This window comes from Sphaerodactylus townsendi, linkage group LG01 (assembly GCF_021028975.2).
Source record: "Sphaerodactylus townsendi isolate TG3544 linkage group LG01, MPM_Stown_v2.3, whole genome shotgun sequence".
Taxonomy (NCBI): domain Eukaryota; kingdom Metazoa; phylum Chordata; class Lepidosauria; order Squamata; family Sphaerodactylidae; genus Sphaerodactylus; species Sphaerodactylus townsendi.
This window is the reverse complement of record NC_059425.1, coordinates 38,696,343-38,720,717: the sequence shown is the minus strand read 5'-3', so window position 1 is coordinate 38,720,717 and position 24,375 is coordinate 38,696,343. Positions and strand designations below refer to the sequence as shown.

The following is a 24,375-nucleotide window of genomic DNA, read 5'->3' as shown; positions in this document are numbered from 1 at the left end:
TGCGGCTGGGGCACGCACGCATCCTGTGCCCCTGCTGCGGCACTGCCGGCCATGCCCTGGCCACACCCCGGCACTAGGGTGTGGCTGGGGTTGTCGCGCCCCCCATGGGTGCTATGCCACTTATTTTAGAATTAACCACGGGTTGGACCCACCTGTAAAGTTCTGGCAATGAAAGGGAGGGGAATTTTGAAATTCTAACATTCGTAGAACCCTCTCATGCTGTTATTTGGGATCCCCCAGAATGAGCATTTTGGGAACGCTTCAGGCTGCAATGAGAGGGTGAGGTTAAAAAGTCCCAATCTGGTTATGGTGATCTCTTGTGTCAATAGAACTACCACTAGATCTAACCCAATATGCTAATGCTCCACTCCAAAATGTGCAACGTTGAAGATGCAGAATTTCATGTGTACTTTCCGACCCTATATCAGCAGCCCTAGTAGATGCCATCAGATAGACATCTGATCTTATGTGTCTTTACATACTCTGGGTTTATGTCTTTAATTTAAATTGTAAGGTGCCCTGAGCTTCATAAGGAATAAAGGTGGCTAATAAATGTGTTAAAATAAAATAAACAATAACAGTACAAAACTACATTGTGTGGGTTAGAATGCATCTCCTCCTCTGCCTCATGACACAGATGGTGTTTCACATTCCATTCTGCAACACAGAGACAAGTCAGTCAGTTTGGCATACTTACTCTACATCTCTTTATTAAAGCACTGCTTTATCCCACACTTCTCTGCTCTTTACTGAATTGTCAGTTTCGATACTATAAAATTAACCATCAAAGAGCCACACCATTTCATACAGATCACCTCAACATTTGCTACCTTCAAATGTTTCGGCAAGGGTTACGTCCTTTTCACTTATATCCCCAATCCCAAAATGGAGAACCTCTAATTCACACTCCTCATCGGCATCATAAGTATCGAGGATATTCAAAATGGCCTCCACAGAACCATCAACATCACCTGAGTGGGCAAGAATGTATTAGATGAAATCAAGAAAAAACATATTGTGGAATATTATTTATCAAAATCTGTCCACCACGAAGTTCAGTACCAGTCTCAATTCAATTAATGGGAACTTTGAAAAGTTCCTAGCGGCTTTCGCTCCTTTTCTATTTAAAAAAACCTACTCTATTCATAAGATTTTTTAAAATGTATATAACAGCTTACACAAATCAACATGGACTGCGGTCACAACACAGGGAATATGTTATGTCAGGAAATATGTTAAAGCTATGAAAGAAGCAAAACAACAAAATGAAAGGAAGAGAAAGAAAGCCACCTCCAAATGCCAGAGCATAAATTCCTTGACTGTAGCAAAGAGAAAAATTATATTTTTAGTTACACTTGTACCAACACTAGTTTTAACAATCTCTCTTAAGAAAACAAATCCTTAGATTTGGGATTCTATCCATGCTAAGAGTTTTGCTCATTAGAGTGTGAGAAAGAAAGCCCAACTCCAGCAAAATTATCTGAATCTGTTTGGTTTTTAATGAGCTTAGGTGGCCAAGCTGGCTTTTCCATGGCTACTTTGCCAGATGCAACCAAACCTGGCTTTCTTATCAATGTACTTGTGATTCTTCTACTTAGCAGCAATGGCTTCCCATTTTTCCCCATTTCTGAAAGGGGGATCTTTCTTAAACTACCAGATTTAAATGCTGTGGGAGAGTTGGGTCCAGGGTCATTACAGATAAATCAAATGCCATAACTGGACATGTTTTTTGACAATTTCCTTTACTACCACACATCATGATCTCACATTAGGAGTATTCAGCACTCCCAAGAGGGTGGTGCACTGACTTCAACATCTTCTGCAAGGAACTGTCTGCTTCTATTTGAAGCTCCTACCCTAATGGTTGCTAAAGTGTCTATTCCAGTGGTTCTCAACCTTCCTAATGCCGCAACCCTTTAATACAGTTCATGTTGTGGTGACCCCCAACCCTAACATTTATCCATTTTACAGATGGAGAACACTGATGCAGAGAGTCTTAGGCGACCCCTGTGAAAGGGTCGTTCGACCCCCACAGGTTGAGAACCACTGGTCTATTCATTGCAACAACTTTCATTTCCGCTCTAGCCATCCTGGAGGTTGCTTTATGGTGCCAGCTTGGCCCAGTTCCACTCAGGGTAGTTCCCCCTTTGCCTACAAACTGCTTTTTTTTCACACAGGAAGGCACACTGAGCCAAGCTGGCTCCCCTTGCATTGTTTTCATCCCAGGGAAAGCCTGGTTTCCAGAGGATAATAAATTTTGTGAGCTGAGGCTGGGGCTCAAAAGGTCCAGCCTTGCCTTGTGGCTGTGAGCATCAGGACAATGAAGAAGCAAACAGACCCTCACCTTTGATAATGACGGGCAGTTTGTTTTTGTCACTCTGCACTCTTTCCTTAGGCCGCAATAAGCTGAGACGCTTTTTGGCTTGATACATGGCTGTCCGTCTCTCCTTCCAGGTCATGTTGCCAAAGCTCTCTCGCTCCTTCTTGTAGGCATCTGTGTGCTCTTTTTGTTTTGCTTCTATGACCTCAAGATCCTTCTTCATTTTTTCTTGTTGTTCAGCATAGATTCTCCAATCAACAACTTCACGAGCTCTTTGCTTTGCAGAAGAACACAACATATTACCGTGCGAGATCACAGCAGGATCCATCTAGTAAGTTAGTATAAGGTCTTCAGCAGTGAGCCACACAGATATCTCTGAGAAACTCATTAGCCAGTGTCTAATGGATCTAACCATTCCCTATTGTTTTCTTCCAGCACTAGATACGCTGGGGTATACTGCATCTAAACATGAAGGTTACATCTAATTTTTTTTCACGATATTAGTCCATCCATTTCTGCACTGTTTTAGAAAAGCAGGTAACGCTCTATGCAATTTGCCATCTGCAGATCCTTTTATCATCTGCCAAAAGCTAAGGGCAAAGGCAGAAATGAGGAAGACTCCCCTCTGCTACACTAATGAAATGGGGAGAGAAGTTCTAACAAAACAGAGCAGAGCCAGCTCACAATTGGGTAAATGTCCAGTCATCATCATTTTTTGTGTGTGTACTACACCTGAAGCCAAGTAGTATTAGTTCCCACCAGAATCTCTTTGCTATAGCTGGTCCTTTTATAACCCCCCGTTTTGGTGTCTGGGATAACTGACCCATCTGGGCAGCATCTGAATCAGCTTCTGGGTTCAAATCCTAAAGCTGTGGTACCTCAGACTCGACTTCAAGGATGACCTCTCCTGCTGGGGGAACCTCCTTCCATCCTGCAATCTGCACTGGCATGCCTGGGGAGGCGGCTTCCATCGCCTTGCCGTTTTCATCAAACATCAGGCGCACTTTTGCCCAGCTTTTTCCCGCGACCAAAATACAGCCCTTTCTCAGAGTTCCTCTTTGGATAACAGCTGTGGTCACTGGACTAAAAGGTGGGGGAAGAGAAGGAAAATTACATTTGGTTCCACATTCATGCCAGTTTATGCTGTGTAAAAGCAAAATACAAATGGATTTCACAGGACATTTCTAGACAAGTGTGTTGTGGGGCACAGCGCCTGGGAGGCTCCCGAGTATGGCAGCCATTCTGCTTGGAAAGGGGTCACACAGCGCCCGGGAGGCTCTTGAGTACAGCAGCACATTGCTTGGAAAAGGGCTCCCCAACTTTCGGGGGGGGGGGGGCGCCGGAGTACGGCGATACACTGCTTGGAAAAAGGCCTCTCATGTGCAACTGACCTTTCCTTCCCAAATGTGGTTTCGGAGAAAACTGCTGACATTGCAAGACCCTCTGGCTCCAATGTGCGTATGTGCAAATACCAAATCCCCCTGTGCTCTTTGCCCTGTCCATTGTATTGTGTTTCCCCTGCCTGCCTGCCTGCCTTGTTTGTTTTTCCTCTTGTAAACTGTCAATAAAAGGGCCTGGGGGGAAACAGGACGGCAGAGTTGCTCCCTGCTTCTCTCACTGGCTGAAATGACATGCTGTCTCATGCTGTAAGACTACACAAGTGTTTCACCCTCGCACAGAGAAGGTGTTAGAGACAGAAAAGAGAGCACTGTTTTCAGTGGCTTCTGCCCAAATGGCTGTGATGAACACTGTGACTCTGTCTAATGAATACTGTGACTCTGTCTAAAGCAAATGACTCTGTATTTTGCAATCTGAAAATTTTTTCTGAGGTTTTACATTATATTGTAAAAGACTATATGATAGAAATTAGGATGTAATTAAATATATGCATTAATCAATTTCCATGGACATTTTCAAAAAAGTTTCATTGCCAGTATATAATATACAGATACAGCTATGCAAATGTTCTGGATCAAGATTTTTTTTTTAAAAAATGGGTTCAATGCAAGAAACACTAGCAAGTTCATACATCATATGAACACAAGTTGCTGCCTTATACCAAGTCAGACCATTGATCCGCCTAGCTCTGTTGTGCTTACTTTGACCGGCAGGAAACTCAGATAGAGAGATTTCCACGCCTCTCTATTTTAAACTGGACATGCCATGAATAGAATCTGAGACCTCTGGCTTGCAAGGCAGGTGTGCTTCCGCAGCTGGGGCAGTGTGTGGGGCTACCATTATCTGTGATGCAATCCAAAGCCCAAATGAAACCTCAGAGTGGCCACAATTAAGACTCGTTCCATACTCTAGATGGGATTTATGGTAGTCACTTCTCACTTATGTAGGATTGTGTCCACTGTTTATAGTTAAGTGCACAAGAATCTATTGATATCAGTTGCATCCCGTCCTTAATTTCCAGTCGCTCAGTGCTGTGCACATCTACTCCAGATTATCCCTACATTATTAAAAGCAGAGAATTATGACCACTTGAGAGCCATCCAGTTACGACGCATGTCTTTATAGTTAAATGGCAACACTTTTACCGATACAAAATAGAAGTTCTGCCACTCTCCATAGGCTTCATACGTATCTCGTCAGTTGCACATTGGATTTTCCTGAACTAACGTAGGCCTGCAACACTGGAGAAAGCCAGATAACTGAATCCAGACAAATAAACACCTTCCAGGGTTTATTTAGAATGAAGCTGTTTTACAGACAGCTTAGTAAAGCTTTCAGATAATAGGACATTTACCAAATAAAGGTTTCATTACAACAGGATCCAGCAATCTGTACATGCAAGGATAGTTGCTCTTTCTGACATTCCCTTCCCCACAACAGTCCTCTCTGACCTCAGGAAAATTTATTCTCGGAATTTATTTATTTATTGAATTTATATCCGCCCTATCCCCGCAGGGCTCAGGAGACCCATAAAGACTAACAGCAATGAGAGGTGGGAGGCTGGCACTGGGGAGGAGGAAGAAGACAAAGCTGTTTACAGAAGGGACTGTAAGGGCAATTTCATGCCCTTCCCTAACCCCCATGGGAGCCGAGTCCCAACCCACTGGCTCTTAATCCATACAGGTCTCACCACTCCAGGAATAATCTTCCCTGGGAACCAAAAGGAATGCTGCAGGGAATGGGAGACATGGAAGGATCTGCCACTGATAGAGGTGATAGGATGTTGGATCCAACCCCATATTTATTATTTCAGTTCCACCTTTCTTGCTTTAAATGGTGACCCAAAAGTTATCGTTGGTTTAAAACAAGTATATTATCAAACAAAGTTGGGAATTCCAATATACGTGACCATGCAACAGATTGGTAGTTCTGGCAGAAAAAAAAAGCTGTATTGACACCTACCCCTTTCCTTTGTCCACGGAAGATTCTATGATGGTACCTTCTACAAGGCCCGTGAAGTCTGCCTTCAGTTCCAACACTTCAGCAAGTGTGACTGTTGCCTCTGCCAGAGCCATCAAGTTGTCACCCTGTGCCCAATCATACAGTTCACAGAAGAATCAAAAGTTACAACAGGATCAAGAAAATGGAGCCTCATCACACAGACCTTACCCATCACCTCAGGAGATGTTTAGGCCGAATACTTAACAGTTTTGCTCAGAAGGCAATTTAGGTCTGGGACAAAATTGCAGCCACCAGTAAGAGGCTGCCACCATTTGGCTAGGGATTTATGAGCTGCATCAGCATCAGTTACTTTTTCTCCACACTCAACTTTGGTCATTTGGTTTTTTGAACAGGTTGATTATTAAATTTCACAAATAAAAAATTTGCTCTCAACACCCCAAACTAGCTCTTTCCAATGAACCCAACTAAAACTTGTTTTGATCAGTGCATCAGTTGGAGGATTTGCTCCTGTACAGCAACAATCACAAACACACTTGCACTCCTCATGTCTGAGTCCATCCTACCCTTCAGATCTGCTCTTGGTGCCCCTGCCTGCAGAAGTGAGGCAGGAGGCAACCCAAGACAAGGCTCTCTAGGGGTATTGCCTGCTCTTTGGAATGGCATCTCCTTGAGGCTTGCCGATACTTACCTTACTTACCTTTCACCTGCAGGCCAAAACCTTTCTTTTTGTCCATGTTATTGTAGGGTTCCATCTTCTAATGCTGTTTTTATGGTCTGCTTCTAGCCTGAGAACTATCTTACAAACATTTTGGCAGCTGAATGTTTTTCCTCTCTTGGCTGGCCTAATTATTCATAATTTCTTGCGCTCTTAAAATGATTTTCCGTTACTTTTATCTTGTGAGTAGCCTCACATAGACCTCTGGAGAGGCAGTATATCAACACAACTAATTAAATAAGAAAATTTATGAAAAGTTACACCTTACAGTAGAACCCCATCTGGAACTAGACTGTGGAAAGATCAAACCAGGTTTTAGATCATGAGCCAAGATGAGTTTGAAAACGTCTTATATTCTCACACTTGTTGGTCCCTTTGTGCCATCTAGTTCAAGGCAGATTTTCACACTGTAGAGATTTCAGAATTTCAGCTTGCGGCGAAAACAGTCCTCATGAACACAGCACTGTTTATTTATCAGAACACTTGCATTCCACCTTTTAATGCAGTGTGCCTAATGTACCACCATGATTCTTTTTTCCTTTTCCAGCAATCAAGTATACGAAGATAGCCCTAAATCCATTACCTTCAATGCTGAGATGTTGATAGTCTGAACATCTCCTCCGTAGTCTTCACAAACCACATCATGAGCCAGCAGCTCTTTCTTCACTCTGTCAGGATCAGCTTCAGGCTTGTCACACTTGTTGATGGCAACAATAATCGGAACTGAGAGTAGAACAGCAATGAAAAAGGGGAGGGAGGAGGAATGGTGAGAGCCAAACAAAGTTAGAGAGATTTTTTTCCCCAGCAACAGAGATATTCCTTCAAATAAAAGCAATTTGATATTTATTTGCTGTTAAGTCACAGCTGACTTATTTGACCCCGTAGAGTTTTCAAGGCACGAGGCATTCAGGGATAGCCTGTCAGTGCCTCCCTCAACCTCTGGAGTTCTCCCATCCAAATATTCACCAGGGTTGAGGATGAAAGCATGTGACTGGCCCAAAGTCACTCAGCCAGTTTCCATGGTGTGAGTGGCAATTTGAGACTGGGTTTCCCAGATCTGAGTCCAATAAGTTAACCGCTACATCGCAATCATCTTCAATGGACCTTATTGATATTTATTTACTTATGGAAACATTTGCATCCTGCCTTTCCTCTTGGTTCAAGGCAGTTTACTATAAGAAATTTCTCTCTTGTTTGTGCACCTAAAAATACGGAATGTACCGATGCCCTTGAGGGGAGACAGGGGTATGCACAGTATGTCAAAGTAGAGCTTATCCTTAAAATCAGATGGGAGGTACCTTTGGCATTTTTAGCATGTTGAATAGATTCCTCAGTCTGCTTCATTACTCCATCTTCTGCTGCTACCACCAATATGACTATATCAGTGACATGAGTACCTCTTGCTCTCATGGCTGAAAATGCAGCATGGCCAGGAGTATCCAGAAAAGCTATCTTTTCCCCAGAAGGCAAATGCACTGTGAAAGTAATGGACAGATTCAGTGCTCCTCACACTACTTTCATGGAACATTCTGAATAAATTACCATTTCTGCAAAAGTAGTAATAATGTGTCACTAAAGATAAATTCTGATTTTTAAACATAAATGTCCACTTTCTAAACACTGAAATCTGCTAAGACTGCTGCAGTTGATGTCTACTGTATGCCCTCTTTCACTCAAAGATCTCTTTGAAAATTTCTTCCTTAGGCTTAGAATGTGTCTTCGTTGCGGTGAAATTTGATGCAGCATCAGCTATTAAATGCCTAGACTGAGACCGTAAAGGCAAATGAGAATTTGTTTGGGCCACACTCAGATCTCACAGTAAGCTTTGCTCCAAAATGGGCATGAACAAACCTTATTCTCACATTCATGCATTCTTGGTCCACCTTCTGCAGACTGCAAGATCAACAGCTTCCCAAACCCAGAGGCTTCCAATCAAACTTCAATTTGCCATGGCATCTGAATACAGACACATGGGCAAACTGAAGTTTACTTCTACCCCACAATCTAAACTAGGATTATAATATGATTTTCAATCCAGGTTTGTGGGGAGGAAACAAATTCAGATTTGCCTAAGTGCTCAAATTCGGATATTACAGCAAATTAGAGTTTTGTTGAAGGCTTCTCATATAAGGAAACCTTCGGTGACACTCTATGCAAGAGGAGAGCAGGAACATCATCAATAGGCTGATGACATTCGGCACTGTTTCTCCTTATCCAAGTCTCCTGGTGATGTGTTAGAGGGCCTGAATCACTGCCGGTCCACTATGGTTAAGTGGCTCAGAATGAAAAAAAAAAGAAAGAAACTGAATCCTGACTAGACAATGCTGGCTGGGGAGGCAGAGATCTGAAAGGACACTGTGCTCCACACTTTGGATAGAATTCAGTTGACCCTCACTGACTCAGTTAAAGCCTTGGGATCATACTGGGTTCAATGATACAGTAAACGCAGTTGGGAAAAAATGCTTTCTTCCAACTCAGTCTAGCCAAGAAGATGGCTCCCTACCTTAATTCAGCCAATATCCAAAAGTGTGCTACATATATTATCTGATCGTAATCTTAGCATCAATTTTGTAAAATAAGAAGTATTATCAACATTGTACCTGTATTGCGGAGTGACTTTGTGGCAGAGATCAGATTGGCACCAGGGACATCTTGATTCCTAGCTTACCACCATGGTGAGGTAACAGAAAAGCAGGAACCCTTTTACCATGCTTGTATCCAGCTCCTCTCCCTCTTACTTCATCTTGTCATCACTGAGGCTTTCAGAAGGACGGCAGGAAGCAGACAGGCATCCCTCCAACAACCCTGGATCTAACAAAGCCCAACTCACCTCCAGCTTCCAAGGACCACCAATGGAAGGCAGAAAGCAGCCAGACTCCCCTTCATTGCCCTTGGATCAAAATCAATATGTCCCCCAAGAAACATTTGCATTCCATTTTAATTTGTAACATCTGTTTAATCCTGTGGGCCACTTTAGAAACCAATCTGGGCTAAACAACAGGCTAAGGGTATAACAGTATAAATATATAGACTCAATATCTATAAGTTAAAAGCAAATGCTTTGAGTCTATAGCTATTGAGCCCATATATTTATATTGTCTTAACATTTCTTATTCTAAATTCAATTTATTCAGGGTTATTTCCCTTTTTCTTTTAAATGTATAATAAATCAAGTGTACTCCAGGTAAAGATACATTCAGCACTTATACTCTATCTCAGATAAAGGTGATAGTTTGGCCAGTTGAGGTACAGCAGTTGAGAAAATTGTATTCTTCCACATTAGAATACAGTCCCAAATGAACATGAGAACTATCATTCATTTTAACATGCTGCCTTTGTCAAAATCATTATTTTGTGCATTGCTGAACAAGGTATTTTGATGCAAGAGCATTTATAGTTCATTGAATGGCTATCATCAAACTTTCAATCAGATGGGGAGCAGGGCTAGGTAGGTACTAGTACCAGGTGGAGCATTCTACAACAAAGAAGGTCCGGCATATTGAGTTCTGTGGTGGAGGAATATACGATCTATTAACGTCTTTTTGTGAGACAGAGTATAGTAATTTTTCCCCCATCAAGCAACATTCCCCATCAAACAACAGTTGGCCAAGTAAATCTAAACAAGGGTTTTTTCCAGACAAATAAATCATACCTAGAAAAGCACCAATATGCTGGGTGATGCCTCCTGCCTCCATTGCAGCCACCTGAGTTTTTCGCAGGCTGTCAAGAAGAGTTGTTTTCCCGTGGTCAACATGGCCCAGTATGGTAACAACTGGAGGCTTTGGAGTTAATAAAGCCGGATCTGCGGGAGGCCTGAAACAAACGGTAATGCATTTGGTTTGAAAACACAGAAACTGGCCTTGACTGTCTCTTTTGAATGGGCTCCTTAATTTTGTGAAGCAACACCAATCTCTGCATGTGACTGTCATCCACAAGCCACAGCTTAGTAAAGTCCAGTCCAGATGTGTCCTTTCTACAGGAATCAAGAACGTGTGGCTAAATGGAAGACTATAACCCCTTTGAAGTAAAAAGATTTTACATCTCTCAATGCTTTGGTTAAGAAGTGACGAGAGGAAAATGTTACAGAAACAAAAAAGAGCTATATAAGCAAACAGAGCAAGAACCAAAGATATTACCTCCTCGCAGCATCTTTATTTTCTTTTACTTTTTCCTCTTTTAACTTGGCCCATTTAGGTTTCATGCCAGATTTCTTAATAATGTGCTTGATCCACATTTCGCTTAAGACCGAGTCTGGTTCTAGTGCATCTAAATTAATGTCCACGTTTAACAGAGCTTCGTATATGTGATCTGATTAGAAAGGCAAAAAAAAAAAAGGTCTCTGAAGGTGGTGAAGACACACAAGATGGAAACATCCTCTATCATGTTATGTCATGTATGTTACAAATGAGGTCTATAGGTACTATAGGATTCAGCCTTTTACTATATTGCCAGAGTCTTGCATACAGGTCACATATTTCACTGCTTTTTATTATGATGACTATCCTTTTCAAATATTGTACATTCAAATATTATACATACAAGGAAAATCTAAACTATAACCAGCTAAAGAATTACAATGAAGCATTTTTTAAAAAGCTCCCAACTGGGATCAATTTTAGCGTGAACCTCTTTTACTGAAACTTTTCTCAAATGAAAGCAGCTCAGATTTATTGGAAGCAGATGGCTGTGGAATGCTCCAGAGCATGAAAGACAGCTTACACAACATCCCCCCCCTTCACAGGCCTTTGTAGTACTGGAAAGGCAGGAAATAGTGAAACAATTAAAAGCCCCACACGAGGTGGCCCACAGCTCAGACTGCTAAGCTGCAGTATTGCAATCAAAGCTCTGCTCAAGATCTGAGTTTGATCCCGATGGAAGACAGATTCAGGTAGCCAGCTCAAGGTTGACTCATCCGTCCATCCTTCCAAGGTCAGTAAAATGAGTACCCAGCTTGCTGGGCCTAAAGTACAGACAACTGGGGAAAGCAATGGGAAACCACCCTGCAAACAGAGTCTGCCTAGTAAACATCATGATATGAGGTCATTAATGATCCAGTCCCTTTACCCTACAGAGTGATATAAGCATCCTTACAAAGCTCCAAATCAGTCGGTATCACACATCACAATCCTATGAATGTCTACTCAGTAAATCTTACTGAGGTCAATCCCAAGTAAGTGTGCACAGGAATCTGACCTGAGTAGACAGCCAGCCATGCGAATGGCCTGGAGCTATGCTGGGCTCATTTATCCTGGCTGCAACCCGGTCTAAATTTGCTGTGCGGAAAGGTTCTCAGATTCTCTATCTTTATTTTGTCTAACAGTTTATTGAAGTTCTGACTTTCTCTGTATACCCTCTGACACACTGACTAATTCTCTTAGCACAGGGTCTTTTCACTCAGAAGCCATAACACATTCTGCCATGCTCACACATTGATTTAACTCTCTCTGACTACAGTTTTGACACTCCCAGTCCTTTCATTCATATCACCTTCTCCTTTCTCTCTGACACCTTCTGCCAATCCAGCACAGCCCTCTCACATGTACACTCTAGAACCAACCAATCAGATCGCTCTCTAATCCCCCTTTCACCCCCTTTCTCTCTCCAACTAAACTCTCAGTTTGAAGTCTCTGTCTCTCTCTCTCTCACACACACACACACACACAAATCATTACACATCTCATTAGAAAATACTTCCATTTTTAAAAGAAATCTTCTTTGCCTTTTTTTTTTTATTTAAGCCTTTATTTGGCATAACAATAATCATAACACAATAAAAACCTGAGATAAAAGGTATACAAATACAAAGGTTTAGGATAAAATATAAATTATTGATTGTGCATCACCTCCAGTAAAAATTGTGCAACCAATTCACAAGTTTCATTGTCAGAATTGTCCAGAAGGAAAGGAAGTCTACCTGATTCTCCCATTTCACTACGAGTATCCTAGAAGAATATTGGAATATTTTGATCCTGATATTATGGCAGATTTAGGGCAACAGAAGCAGTTGATGTGCCAATGTTTCCAATTTGTTGTTCACCACAAGAGCATACCCTTTCGCTCATTTCCAAGTTCTTCAATCTACCTGCACCACTTGGCAATTAAAGGCGGAGGGAAAACATTGAAGCCCGAGAGCAAGTGTAGGGAGAGCTCTTCTCTGCATTGGATTAGTCAAAAGTAATACAAATAGGGAGCCATCCTGTTTTGATATAGGGGTATTGAAAGATGTAAGGGTGAACAAGTTTTTCATAGCAGCCCTAAATAGAAATTAATCCATTAAACTTTCCAACAATGTTTTTGTTTTAACAAGTTGTAGGATTCTGAACTAGATAGCAGGAAAAGCGAGGTCGAGAGATATACCAAGTGATTCAATCTTTCTTTCGATCAGAGAGAACCATGGATTAGCCCGAGTATCAGACACACGTAGGTGAATCCGCGAGTGCTCATCATCAGAGACAGACAGGCGAAGCCAAACTTTAAAAGCTCTCAACCAAGCCCCCTATAAACTAATGAATTTTTGGCCCCAGTTCTAAAACAGAGGGCATATGCGATTACACAATTTGGCTTGGGCCCATAATTTTTTACGGAAAAAATTTGGATTGGACGAGTATTCAAGAAATTAGATCAACTGCTTGGAGCCAGATAGGTACTCCATAAAAGTAGCACTAAGCTTCCTAACTTGGGAGTTAAAGATTTTTTAGTGCTGCTGGGACAAGGGGGTGGCCCTTTCCATAAAGAAGCGTGCAATGGCAGAATAACTGATAATTGGTAGCAGCTGTAGCAGCTTTTTTGTGTAGAGGTAACCAGGAGAGGTTATAAGAAAATGTAATTCCAAGATATTTGTTATTGGATTAACCTGCTCCACTGGCACTTTATTAATCGCCCAGATTATGTTTTTTGTATTGTTTTGGCTTAAAAGATCAAAATCTTGGTCTTTTGATAATTGATGACTAGTCCGTTATCTGTACGAGTTACTGCCACATCTATTCAGCAGTCGACTAAGTCCAACTTTTGCCCGAGATAGAAAGGATAGGTATCATCAGCATATAGAAGTATTGGAATATACCTTGAGCCTAATTTAGGGGCATGGTTATTAATTTCCAATAAGGCTGATGGAAGAGTCACTCAAAATAAATTGAAAAGGAGTTGAAGTGCTAACACACAGCCTTGCCTCACACCTTCTAAAAGGTAGAAATAGAGAATCAGTCATGAGACCTTCCACGTGAGCACTTAACTCTGCAGTTTGTGTTTGGTATAAAGTTGCCTGATTAGAAAAAGAAGTTTATTGTCTATTCCTTGTATAGCCAAGTTTACATTTCCAAAGAGCGTTCTCTAGAGACTGTATGTGTCAAAAGCTGCCTTCAAATCAATGAAGGCAGCATAAAGTTTGCTTCTTGGACTTTTTTGGAGTATTTATTAACCAAATGCATAAGAAGCATAGCATGTCAAGTCTAGCGATGGATTTCCCCCTCATTGGAAGCCCTATTTGCTCTGGGCCAATGATGTTCTGATGAATCGTCCAGGCCTGTAGTTTGGGTAGAAGTGTCTTAGCATATATTTTCCCAAGGACTGATGTCAAACTGATTTGGCGGAAGTTGGCTTGGGATCCGATGGGTCACCTTTTTTATAAATAGGTACAATGATTGCAGATAGCCAAGGCTTAGGAATGAGGCCTGAGTCATTGATTTGGGTGAATAGATTGGCCAAAAGGGGTGCCCACCACTCTATATGCGACTTCAGTATCTCTGGGGAAATTATATCTGGGCCAGAGGCTTTACGGGGTTTCAATTCAGTTATTAGATCCATGATTTCCTGAGTTGTAACAGGAGGCCATTTGGAGTCATCTAATGATGGAAATGGGTGATAAATGTTACTGGTCTCTTCCTTTTGGAACAGCTTCGCAAAATGATCTATCCAAACCTCTTTGCCTTTTATGGTTTCCTTGACTTGAGTTGTTAACCATGCCACAATCCCTTTAGACTTGGTGCTAACTTTTATTTATTTTTATTTATTTGTTCAATTTTAGTATACTGCCCCATCCCCAAGGGGCTCTGGGCAGCATGCAACATAGTCATCATACAGTACAATAACAAAAGGGGCAATTAAACAACAACCAATGAATACCTAACATTAACTAAAACAGTATAAGCTAATAAATTAAGCCCCATAGATTTAATTTAGCTAATTTAAAACAGTGATTAGTACATAAAAACAGCGCTCCGCAAAACCCTACCTAAAAATCCTCCTAACAAGGAGGTGGGGGCACAGTGGGTCCCAAAGATGTCAAGGGACCCTCAAACAGGAGAACAGAAGGAGGCACCATTCAGCGACTGGTCTCTCCAAAGGCCCAGTGGAACAACTCGGTCTTACAGGCCCTGTGGAATTCCCCCAGATCCCACAGGGCCAGGAAAGCTGGAGAGTGTTCCACCAGGCCAGGGCCAGAGCCGTAAAGGCCCTGGCCCGAGTGGAGGCCAGTCGCATCATTGAGGAGCCAGGGACCTCCAGCAAATTGGCCTCTGCCGAACGCAGAGGCCGAGTAGGGACATATGGAGTAATGCGGTTCCAAAGGCCGTGTAAGGCCTTAAAGGTCAACACTCACACCTTGAAGATGATCCGGAATTCAACTGGTAACCAATTTTTTTCTAATTTGAAGGAGGCATTCCCTCTAGGTCTATTAATCTGGCTGATTTAAAATAATTCCCAGCCATTCCAGAGGGAGTGGGAGCCTGACCAGACAAAAGCAGAAGACTACGCCCAGACAGTCCAGAGGCTCTGCAATCAAACTCGCGTAACTGGGTCACACAACCCTAAGACTTCAAGCAGGAAGCACTGGGAGAAAGACCAGCAGATGGTGTCCTGCAAAAATACAATTTGTTATTTGCACAAAGAACCAGGCTCACCTATGTCTTTATGCATGGCTTTTGCAAGGGCTGCCACAGTCATCTCATTCATTATCTCAACCTCCTGCTTCTCCTCTTTTGGTTTTATCTGTTGAGGTTTCTTCTTTGCAGACTTCTTTCTCTACAACAGTGAAAAGAATACTACAGTGAAAAGAGTATAACATTCTTCCCTGCCCCACTTAATCCCTGTTCAACATATTAACTAAAAATCCCTTACAAACAAGGCTGGCTTTCATTTCACACGCTAGATGTGCATGACAGGAGATCTTAGGAACAAGAATAAAGTAGTTAATTACCTCCTTGGTAGTTAAAAGCCTGGCTTGTGGACTGGTGTCTGGCTGCCAGAGACGCGGGTGCAGCTGAACCGGGCACATGGGGTAGGCAGATGATAGTACAGGCTTCCATTGTGTTCTGTGAACTTTTCCATAAGACAGAGAATGAAGCTGTTTGCAAGCTCGATGCAAATAAGCCACATTCTCCACTGTCAGCATCACCCGCCAGTTCATTTTTTCTCTGCAAATAAAGAAAAAAGTGATGTTGAACAAACCACCTATTGAAGAGTGAAAGACAATGGAAGTGATATATTAAAGCAAGCAGGTTCACTTGATGTAATGGGATCTGGCCAATTACCGACCCGTTTCGAATCTTTCGTTTCTGGGGAAGGTAATTGAGAGAGTGGTGCTGGAGCAGCTCCAAGGTTTCCTGGATGACACATCGGCTTTTGATCCCTTCCAGTCCGGCTTCCGTGCTGGGCATGGGGCCGAGAGACTGTTCTGCCAAATGCGCCGTCACAGATACGCACTCCGCATGCTGCAGCTTGACCAAGGCGGATCGGCGCTGCTGGTATTGTTAGATCTTACTGCAGCGTTTGATGTGGTCGACCATGACCTTTTGACCCACCGCCTGGCTGCCTCCGGAGTGCGGGGCACTGTCCTTCAATGGATTTGCCTGCGTTTTCTCCGGAGGTCCGGAGACGAGATCAACAAGTGAGGTCTTGCGGGGATGAGGAGCCTCCCGGAAGTGCCGGGCAATTGCGGTTGTACCCCAGGGGGCATTAATATCCCGCTGTTGTTTAACATCTACATCTGTCGACCCCTTGCTCAGCTGGTGCGGAGTTTTTGGGCTGTCACCTGTCATCAGTATCACCCGGATGACACTCAGCTCATTCTGTTGATGGAGGGGGGAACAGCCACCGCCCCTGCAGCTCTACAGCATTGTTTTGGAGGCGGCGATTAGCTGGTTGAAAGTTCGCGACAGAGTAGAGTTAAAATTGAATCCATCGAAAATGCGGAGATCCTGCTGGCTGGAGTAGGTGAGGGGGAGAGGGATGTTTCAGCCGCCAGTGTGGGAGGGGCCACATTGGCTTTGACCGACCCTCCATGCTCACGCCAACCTGGGGGGTCCCACCTGGATTACGTCTCTATCAATAAGGAACCCAGGTGGCCCTTATATAACCGAGGTTGCTTTCCCACACACCTCGATCAGGCCAGGTACCGGCTACTTCCTCTCCCAGACCCGATCTGGCCACAGTATTGATCCATTAGCGGTCATCTCCAGACTATAGACTTTTGCTTAACTTCGCTTTCTGGCGGGCCTCCCCTTCGCGTCTGATTGAGGAGGGTTAAAAACTGGTCCAAAATGCAGCTCTTGGCGATCTGCCCACGAACAGCGCCACCTGGGATCATATCCAGCCTGTGCTTTCGCCAGCTTTCATTGGCTCCCAGTAGGGATTCGAATCATCTTCAAAGGTGTTGGTGCTGACCTTCCCAAAGGCCTTCACGTGACCTGGGACATGCCGATTATCTTCGGGGACCCATAGCCCCATATGTCCCTGCCATAAGGCCTCGCCGTTCTCTGAGGAGGCCAATGCTACTGAAAGTGGTCCCTGGCCTCCGGTGAAATCTGGCTAGCCTCCACGGGCCAGAGGCTTTTGCAGCCCTGGCCCAGCCGCAAAGTGGAACACCCTTCCACCAGCCGTCCGGAACCCTAACGGGACCTTACTTACACTAGATTCTGCAGAGGCCTGTAAAAGCGGAGTTGTTCCGCTGGCGGGCTTTTGGAGGATCAGCGTTGATAGGTGGTACCCCGTTGGCGCTTTACATCTGTGCGCTCTGCCATCTGGGGTTTTGCTGACTTTCCCCGAAAGAGGGTTTGGGAATGGATCTGTTGGACGCCATTGCATGTTAGTCTTAATCTCTATACCAGTTATTTTACTGCTGCTTTTAATGGTTTTAGTTATTTTATTTGTATCGTGCATCTTTATTTTGTATCACGTGCATTGTATGTTATGCACGCCCAAGAGCCCTCACCGAGGGATGGAAATTTATAATAAATCGAAAAAATAAATAAATAAATAAATAAATAAATAAAAAATGACAGTGAGATTGCAGAGAAGCTGAATGAATTCTTTGCATCTGTCTTCACCCCAAGAGGAGGTGAGGAAAATCCCTGCACCTGAACAAGCTTCTTAGGAGGTGAATCGGAGGAACTAGCAAAGATAGGGGGAGACAAGGAAGAAGTTCTGGCAGCCATTGATAAACTAAATGCTACCAAATCCCCTGGCCCAGACTGCATTCACCCAAGAGTTCTTACAGAGCTCAAGCATGAAATTGCTGATGTTCTCACTTTAATATGCAACTTATCCCTGAAATCAGGCTCCATCCCTGAAGACTGGAAGATGGCCAATGTCACACCAATCTTTAAGAAAGGATCTAGGGGCACCCAGGAAATTACAGGCTAGTCAGTTTGACATCTGTTCCTGGTAAATTAGTAGAATCTATCATTAAAGATAAAATTATTAAACAGGTAGAAAAGCAAGACCTGCTGTGGAAGTCAGCATGGCTTTTTTGCAGAGAGCAAGTCCTGTCTCTTACAAACTTACTGAGAGTTCTTTGAAGGGGGGTGTAAACAGGCATGTGGATAGCAGAGGGAACCAGTGGACATTGTCTACTTGGATTTCCAAAAGGCTTTTGACAAAGTTCCTCACCAGAGACTATTGAAAAAACTCAGCAGTCAAGAAATAAGACGGGAAGTCCTCCTATGGACTAAAAACTGGTTGAGAAACAGGAAGCAAAGGGTGGGTGTAAATGGGAAGTTCTCACCATGGAGAGATGTAGGGAGTGGTGTCCCCCAAGGATCCGTATTGGGACCAATTACAGCTCTTTAACCTATTCATAAATGACCTGGAAGTAGGGGGGTGGGTAGGGTGGTGGCCAAGTTTGCGGATGATATCAAATTATGCAGGGTGGTGAGAATCACAAAGGATTGCGAAGAGCTCCAAGTGGACCTTGATAAATTATTTGTTTATTTTATTTATTGTTTCGATTTATAAACCGCCCCATCCCCTGGATGAGTGAGCTAAGAAATGGCAAATGCAGTTCAATGCAGCAAAATGTAAAGTGATGCACATAGGAGCAAAAAATCCAAACTTCACATACACACTACAGGGGAGTGCCAGTGCTATCAGTCACAGACCAGGAAAGGGATTTTAGCGTCTTAGTTGAGTAGTTCCATGGGAATGTCAACTCAATGCATGGCAGCTGTGAAAAAAGGCAGAGCTCTGTATGGGAGATAATTAGGAAAGGAATGCGAATGGTAATAAAGAGCTGCAAAGATTGTCATGTGCCCTTATATAAAGAAGTGAATGCGACCGCGCATTTGGGAATTACTATGTTCAGATTCTGAGTCACCTTCTGGTCACCACATTTCAAAGAAACCCGTGGCGAGGGGAACTGTGCCGGAGACGCGTGTGTGCCCTTGTCCTATACCCCGCTGCCCCGCGGCCCGGAACACCCTGGAATGCCCCACCCCCACCACGGCCCCACACAGGCGAGCACCCGGGGCAAGGTGCCACCACGCCCCCTGGGCGCTACACTGCTGCTGCTGCACAATGGGGGCGAATGTCCATTGCAGCAAGATTTCTTATATGGTCGTATTTCCTCAAGCTCCAATTTCACTTTCCAATCTCTCCTTGGCAAGCGAGACCACTTCTAACGTTATTTTAATTTGCATCGCTGCCAGAATGGGAGAGATCTGTCCCGATCAACACAGCTCTGCATGGGATATCCTGCCCACCGGTCAGCCTTCCGCTCCCTCGCGCTTGCAATCCATGCCCTCCCCCCTCCCACGCCCCTTTCCAAGTCACAGAAAAGCTCACCCACATGGGCTTAGCCAAAACACACCAACCTCTAATTCTCATATTGATATATTGAGATATTGATATAATAACTGAGAGTGCTCCGAAATAACAAGGCTCTCTGTCCTCCAGCAGCAGCAGGAGAAGCAGCAAGTGTGTGTATGTGTGTGGAGGGGAAGGGAAGGGAAGGGAAGGAAAGGGAAGGAAAGGGAAGGAAAGGGAAAGGAGAGTGAACATCAGCTCTAGGACTTTTCCCTTCTTTAGCATCCTGTGGTCCAGGGAATTGCTTTGCCTCCAGCTCCAATATCCTCAGCTGTCTGAAGAACTCATTTTCCTCCAAAACAACTCTGACCCTTGGTCCTTGCTGCTCCTCACGCCTGTAACAATCCCCTAGAACACCTGGGCTCGTAGACACCATCTCTCTCATTTCCTGCAACTCACCCCTCTACACTCACTTTTTCTCAACTTCCAGGTAGGGCTGGAGATCTTCAGAAATAATAACAAAACTCCAGACTGCAGGGATCAGTTCCCCTGGAGAAAAAAAAAATGTTTGAAGGGTGGACTCCATGGCATTATAGCTACTGAGGTTCCCCCCAACCTCACTCTCTCCAGGCTCCACCACCACATCTTCAGGAATTTCCCAAACCAGAGTTGGCAGCCCTATTATTACCTTAGTCCCCATTTCCCTACAGATACCAAGTCCAAGAATGTCACAGAGGAATGAAGACACATTCCTCCCTACTTATTTGCCACCTCCAGCAGCCTCCTCTCCTCATCTACCCTATCTCATATTTTGTTGTAAATCCCTGGAGGCAGGGATCTGGCCTCTAACCCTACCTAAAGCACCAACAACACAAGCACAGAGGATAGCACTAGCTGAAACTTTCATTTGCATGATTTGAGATACAGTCCAAGTGGTCTCACCACAGCAGTCAAAATGTTACAATAACTTAATAAGCTGAATAATTTACCAACTTTTAACCTTTACTAGTATACCAAAATCTGCAGTGTAAGCAGCCACTTCAGTTTGTCTGATGACGAGGGACAGCCGTTGTAGATACTATTAAGTACTTTATGCTTTAAAAAAATGTCCATACTATCTATCTAAAATACTTATGACATTGTGCTACCATGTCTGGCAGTACCATATATGAGAAAGTGGGGAGCTGAGTCTCAGAAGAAGCGGTTTGTCTGGTAGATTTATGGCGGCAAAGGCTCGGTTTGAAGCAGCACCGCGCTGATTCGAAACCCTGTCTCGACATCAGTCCTGAGAAGTTCCAGATTCAAATCCACCCGGGACCACGAGCTCTATGGAACCTTCATCTACCTAACACGATTGTTGTCGTGAGAAGGTAAAAGGGGACCCATTTCGTCCAAATACACCGCCACCCTTCTACGAACAAACCCCACACGCGCGTACAATGAATACATATATTAGAGCTACTACTACCGTGTCCGGTCACGGGGGCAGGAAAAAAGCATAGAAAGGCAAGCAGTCGCATCCCCTTCTCTTGCCTTTTTACAGTTCTGCCACCGCCCGACCGCTGGGTGGCGCGCGCTCGCCGCCTGTTCACGCCCTCTTTCAAATCCCACTTTCAGAGCGACTGCGCGTGCGCGCTCGTTTCCGTCCACTGTCAACCCGTCAGCCGTGGCTTCAGGTAGGTCGTTAGGCAAGGGCGCGTATTTCTTTCACGCCCGGTTTCCGGTTTCCCTTCTTCGAATTATCTCTCACTCCTCGCTTCCGGTTTTCCTTTTCCTACCTCTTCCTCTCTGCCAGAAACCCCAAAAGGCCGAAACGCCGACGCAGGCGCTGGAAGAAATGTAAAAAGAACTGCTTCTTGCCGCACGTTGAGCACCACTGCGCATGCTCGCTGGGTCCTGGACACACTCAGTAGCGGCTACTGAAGCTGTCTAGCCTTTTCTTGCCCTCACTTCGTATGCCGGAAGCACTAGGACCTAGGTTAACAGGACTGGGTCAAAGGGAAATGATCTGGTCTAGATGGCCCCAGTTAATCTGATGTTACCAGAGCTTGGCAGCCATGCAGGGTTAGCCCGGGTCAGGAAGGCGGGGATGACTACGCAGAGGCAAGCGGTGGCAAACCAGCTCTGAATGTCTCTTACCTTTGACGACCGCAAGGGGGTGGGTGGGGCAAGATTGTTGGAAAGCCGGTGCTAAAATGAACCATATTGCACTAGATAAACCGAATGTCTTACTCTTTTTCAAGGCGTCTGTTATGCACTTGCAGCAGCTTTCCTGGGCTTTTTTGTGAGCTAAAGAGTGGTAGAAATCATGTTGTATGTTGTAATAGAATTCGGTATGTTGTAATAGAACGGAATCAGTCATGATTTTTGGAAATTACGAATAAATCTGGAATACTGACAGAGATGAATGAGGAACTCTGTGACAGCTTCGAAATTAACATGATTTGTTTTAACATCAGGTTATGTGAGTCAAATCTTATTTCTGGATTAAGAATGGATCACAGTTGGGGATCAATCCTAAACAGGTCTATTCGGAAGTAAGACCCATTTCTTTCAATAGGGCTTTCTCCCAAGAAAGTTCTTAGGATTGCATCTATAGTCTCCTGCTATAGATTCTGCTTTTTCACTTGTTCTTCATGATACAAGAGTCTGTATGAAACCACATCCTACATATGAGTGGATGGGAACTTATTGCCCCAAACTGTTTATTCAGAAATAATGTTCACTGTTTTCAAAGGGCTTTGCTTCCAGATGTGAACAGAATTGCAGCCTTGTACCATCGCCTTTTAACTTGCCCCAACCTTGATAATTAGAAGGGCCTGTATTATAAAGTGAGTGTTATAAGCAGAGGTGAGATCCAGCAGGTTCTCACCAGTTCCCAGAAGTGGAGTTACTAATTATTTGTATGTTTTATGCCGAGAGGGGTTACTAATTGGGTCCACTTTTCACGTTTCCATGCTTTCGCCTCCCTGGGAAGTATGCTACTTGCCTTGAACATGAAGGTTCCATATAGCAATTGCGTTAATAATGGTAGCAGCTTCCTGAACTGGGTTAAATCCCTTTCCAGGTACTGCAATTCATTGATTCTCAGCCTTTGGTACCTTTTATCTCCACCAGTCTCTAGCAAAAGAACCTATGTGAACTTCACCATTGCTGTGTTCAGATTTGTGAGTTGGGGCAAAATGTCTTCTATGAAATGTGATGATGATTTAGAAATGACCTGGTGCAAAAAAAAATGGGGGAGGTGGTGGCAAGGGTGAGGTAAAGGTGTGAAGCTGCCCATGGGGGGGGCATCCAAACTCTACGGTTTTACTTAGTGCTCCAGTTTCGTCTAGATGCGCCTCCTTTGCCCCTTGCTGCTGAGGGGGGGTCTGGCGCGAGGGAACCTGTTACTAAAATTTTTGGATCCCACCACTGGCTTATAAGAAATCACAAGTATATATTTGCTGGTATAAAGTGCGTATAAAGTGCGTATAATGACAGGACTACCACATATTAAGGAAGATGCATAGATATACAAAGCTCCAACAGGAAATTGGGTACTTCCATGTTTTCTGCATGGTGTGTATGGAATCTGAGTTGCTTGTTCAGAAGACAAAGATATGAAATTGCTGCCAAACTCCTATGGAATTAGTGTTGACAGCAGAAGATCTGACGTTGACAGTAGTCTAACAAGATACCAATAACAGCAATAAAGGGGAAATCTCACTGTTATCTCCTTTGATTTGAAAACCTTCCTGTTACTCCTCCATCTGAAGTGAAACCTTCAATATTTTGTCTGAATTAGAAATTACTAATAGGTTTAATTGCATTAATCAGGGTTTGATTTTAATCACCACATGTATTAAATTGCTTAAACTAGGAGAACTTACCACTGGTGGTGTGAACATTCACATTACTTACCATGCATCGTTTTGAATTTACATAGAAATGTTTTGGATTATACCTCTGGTATTGTATCAGAGGCGTTCCTCCCATTGGGCAAAGTGGGCAGTTGCCCAGGGCGCCCCCTTGTGGGGGGCACCAAAAATGCAGGTGGGATTTTTTTGAATTTTCACTGTTTTTTCTGTTTTGGCCTGCAGGAGGCGCAGTTTTTAGGCTAGCAGCACCAAAATTTCAGGGATTTTTTCAGGGAGACTATCCTGTTGATATCACCCAAGTTTGAGTAAGGTTTATTTAGGGGAGTCCCAAAGTTATGGACTCCCGTAGGAATGTCCCCATCCCCATTGTTTCAATATGGAGACTGTGGGAGATGGGGGCTGCACTTTGGGGGTCGCATAACTTTGAACCCCTAGACAAACTTCTAAACATGGCTGGTATCATCAGTAGGGGCTCATGAAGATACCCTGAAATTTTGGTGCTGCTATCTTAATAATTGCACCCCTGACAGCAGGCACACCCTAAATTTCCCCAGATTCTCCTTTTAAATCCACCCCCTTCCTGCCAATGCTGGTTTTCTTTATTTCTTTCTTTTTTTTTATTCTTTCCAATGCCTAATAAAGGTTGTTGTTGGGGGGGGGGGGCATGAAACTCAGGTTTTGCCCAGGGCTCCAGTTTGCCTAGGCTCGCCACTGTATTGTGTGGCGTTTTAACCATGCAATTCACAATGTTCCCTGTGTGTGTCTATTTGCTGACTTTCATTGTATCTCAAAATTTTATGTATCTCAATAATATATTTATTTACTTCATGGGTTGCGCATCTTTATCACAGAGACTGAAGGTGGATTACAAAACATAGAAAACAATTCAATCAGACAACATAAGACACCAGTAAACCATTTAATAGGACTAGGATTACAGAATTGGAAAACAATGCATACAGAAAACTGTTTAAGGCAAGACATCCCAGAGTAGATTATAACAGCAGAAGATGGTGCTCTTATATTTTTGATTGAAATATGCCTCATGTCTTGGAAGACTGGGCAGATGCAGAATGGATCTATATATGACAGAACAGGCTGATTCT

General features: G+C 43.6%; 2 protein-coding genes across 7 annotated transcripts in view; one reads left to right on the top strand and one right to left on the bottom strand.

The window, feature by feature from the left end:
* Positions 1-21,276, bottom strand: part of MTIF2 (mitochondrial translational initiation factor 2) — a 25,709-nt gene extending 4,433 nt beyond the window's left edge. Inside the window, exons 1-11 of one of the 6 annotated variants that reach the window (XM_048518416.1) lie at positions 21,188-21,276; positions 15,589-15,805; positions 15,293-15,413; positions 10,532-10,703; positions 10,048-10,208; positions 7,694-7,870; positions 6,979-7,118; positions 5,681-5,805; positions 3,199-3,403; positions 2,345-2,597; positions 831-971 (exon numbers count right to left, since the gene is read on the bottom strand). In XM_048518416.1, the coding sequence (XP_048374373.1) occupies positions 831-971; positions 2,345-2,597; positions 3,199-3,403; positions 5,681-5,805; positions 6,979-7,118; positions 7,694-7,870; positions 10,048-10,208; positions 10,532-10,703; positions 15,293-15,413; positions 15,589-15,798 (1,705 nt within the window). In that variant the 5' untranslated portion in view covers positions 15,799-15,805; positions 21,188-21,276. The other 5 variants (XM_048518402.1, XM_048518410.1, XM_048518417.1 and 2 more) reach the window with 5 other exon arrangements.
* Positions 21,058-24,375, top strand: part of LOC125445451 (prolyl-tRNA synthetase associated domain-containing protein 1-like) — a 21,802-nt gene continuing 18,484 nt past the window's right edge. The window contains exon 1 of the mRNA XM_048518477.1: positions 21,058-21,085. The gene's annotated coding sequence lies outside the window, so the exon portion shown is untranslated. The remainder of the gene's footprint in view (positions 21,086-24,375) is intronic.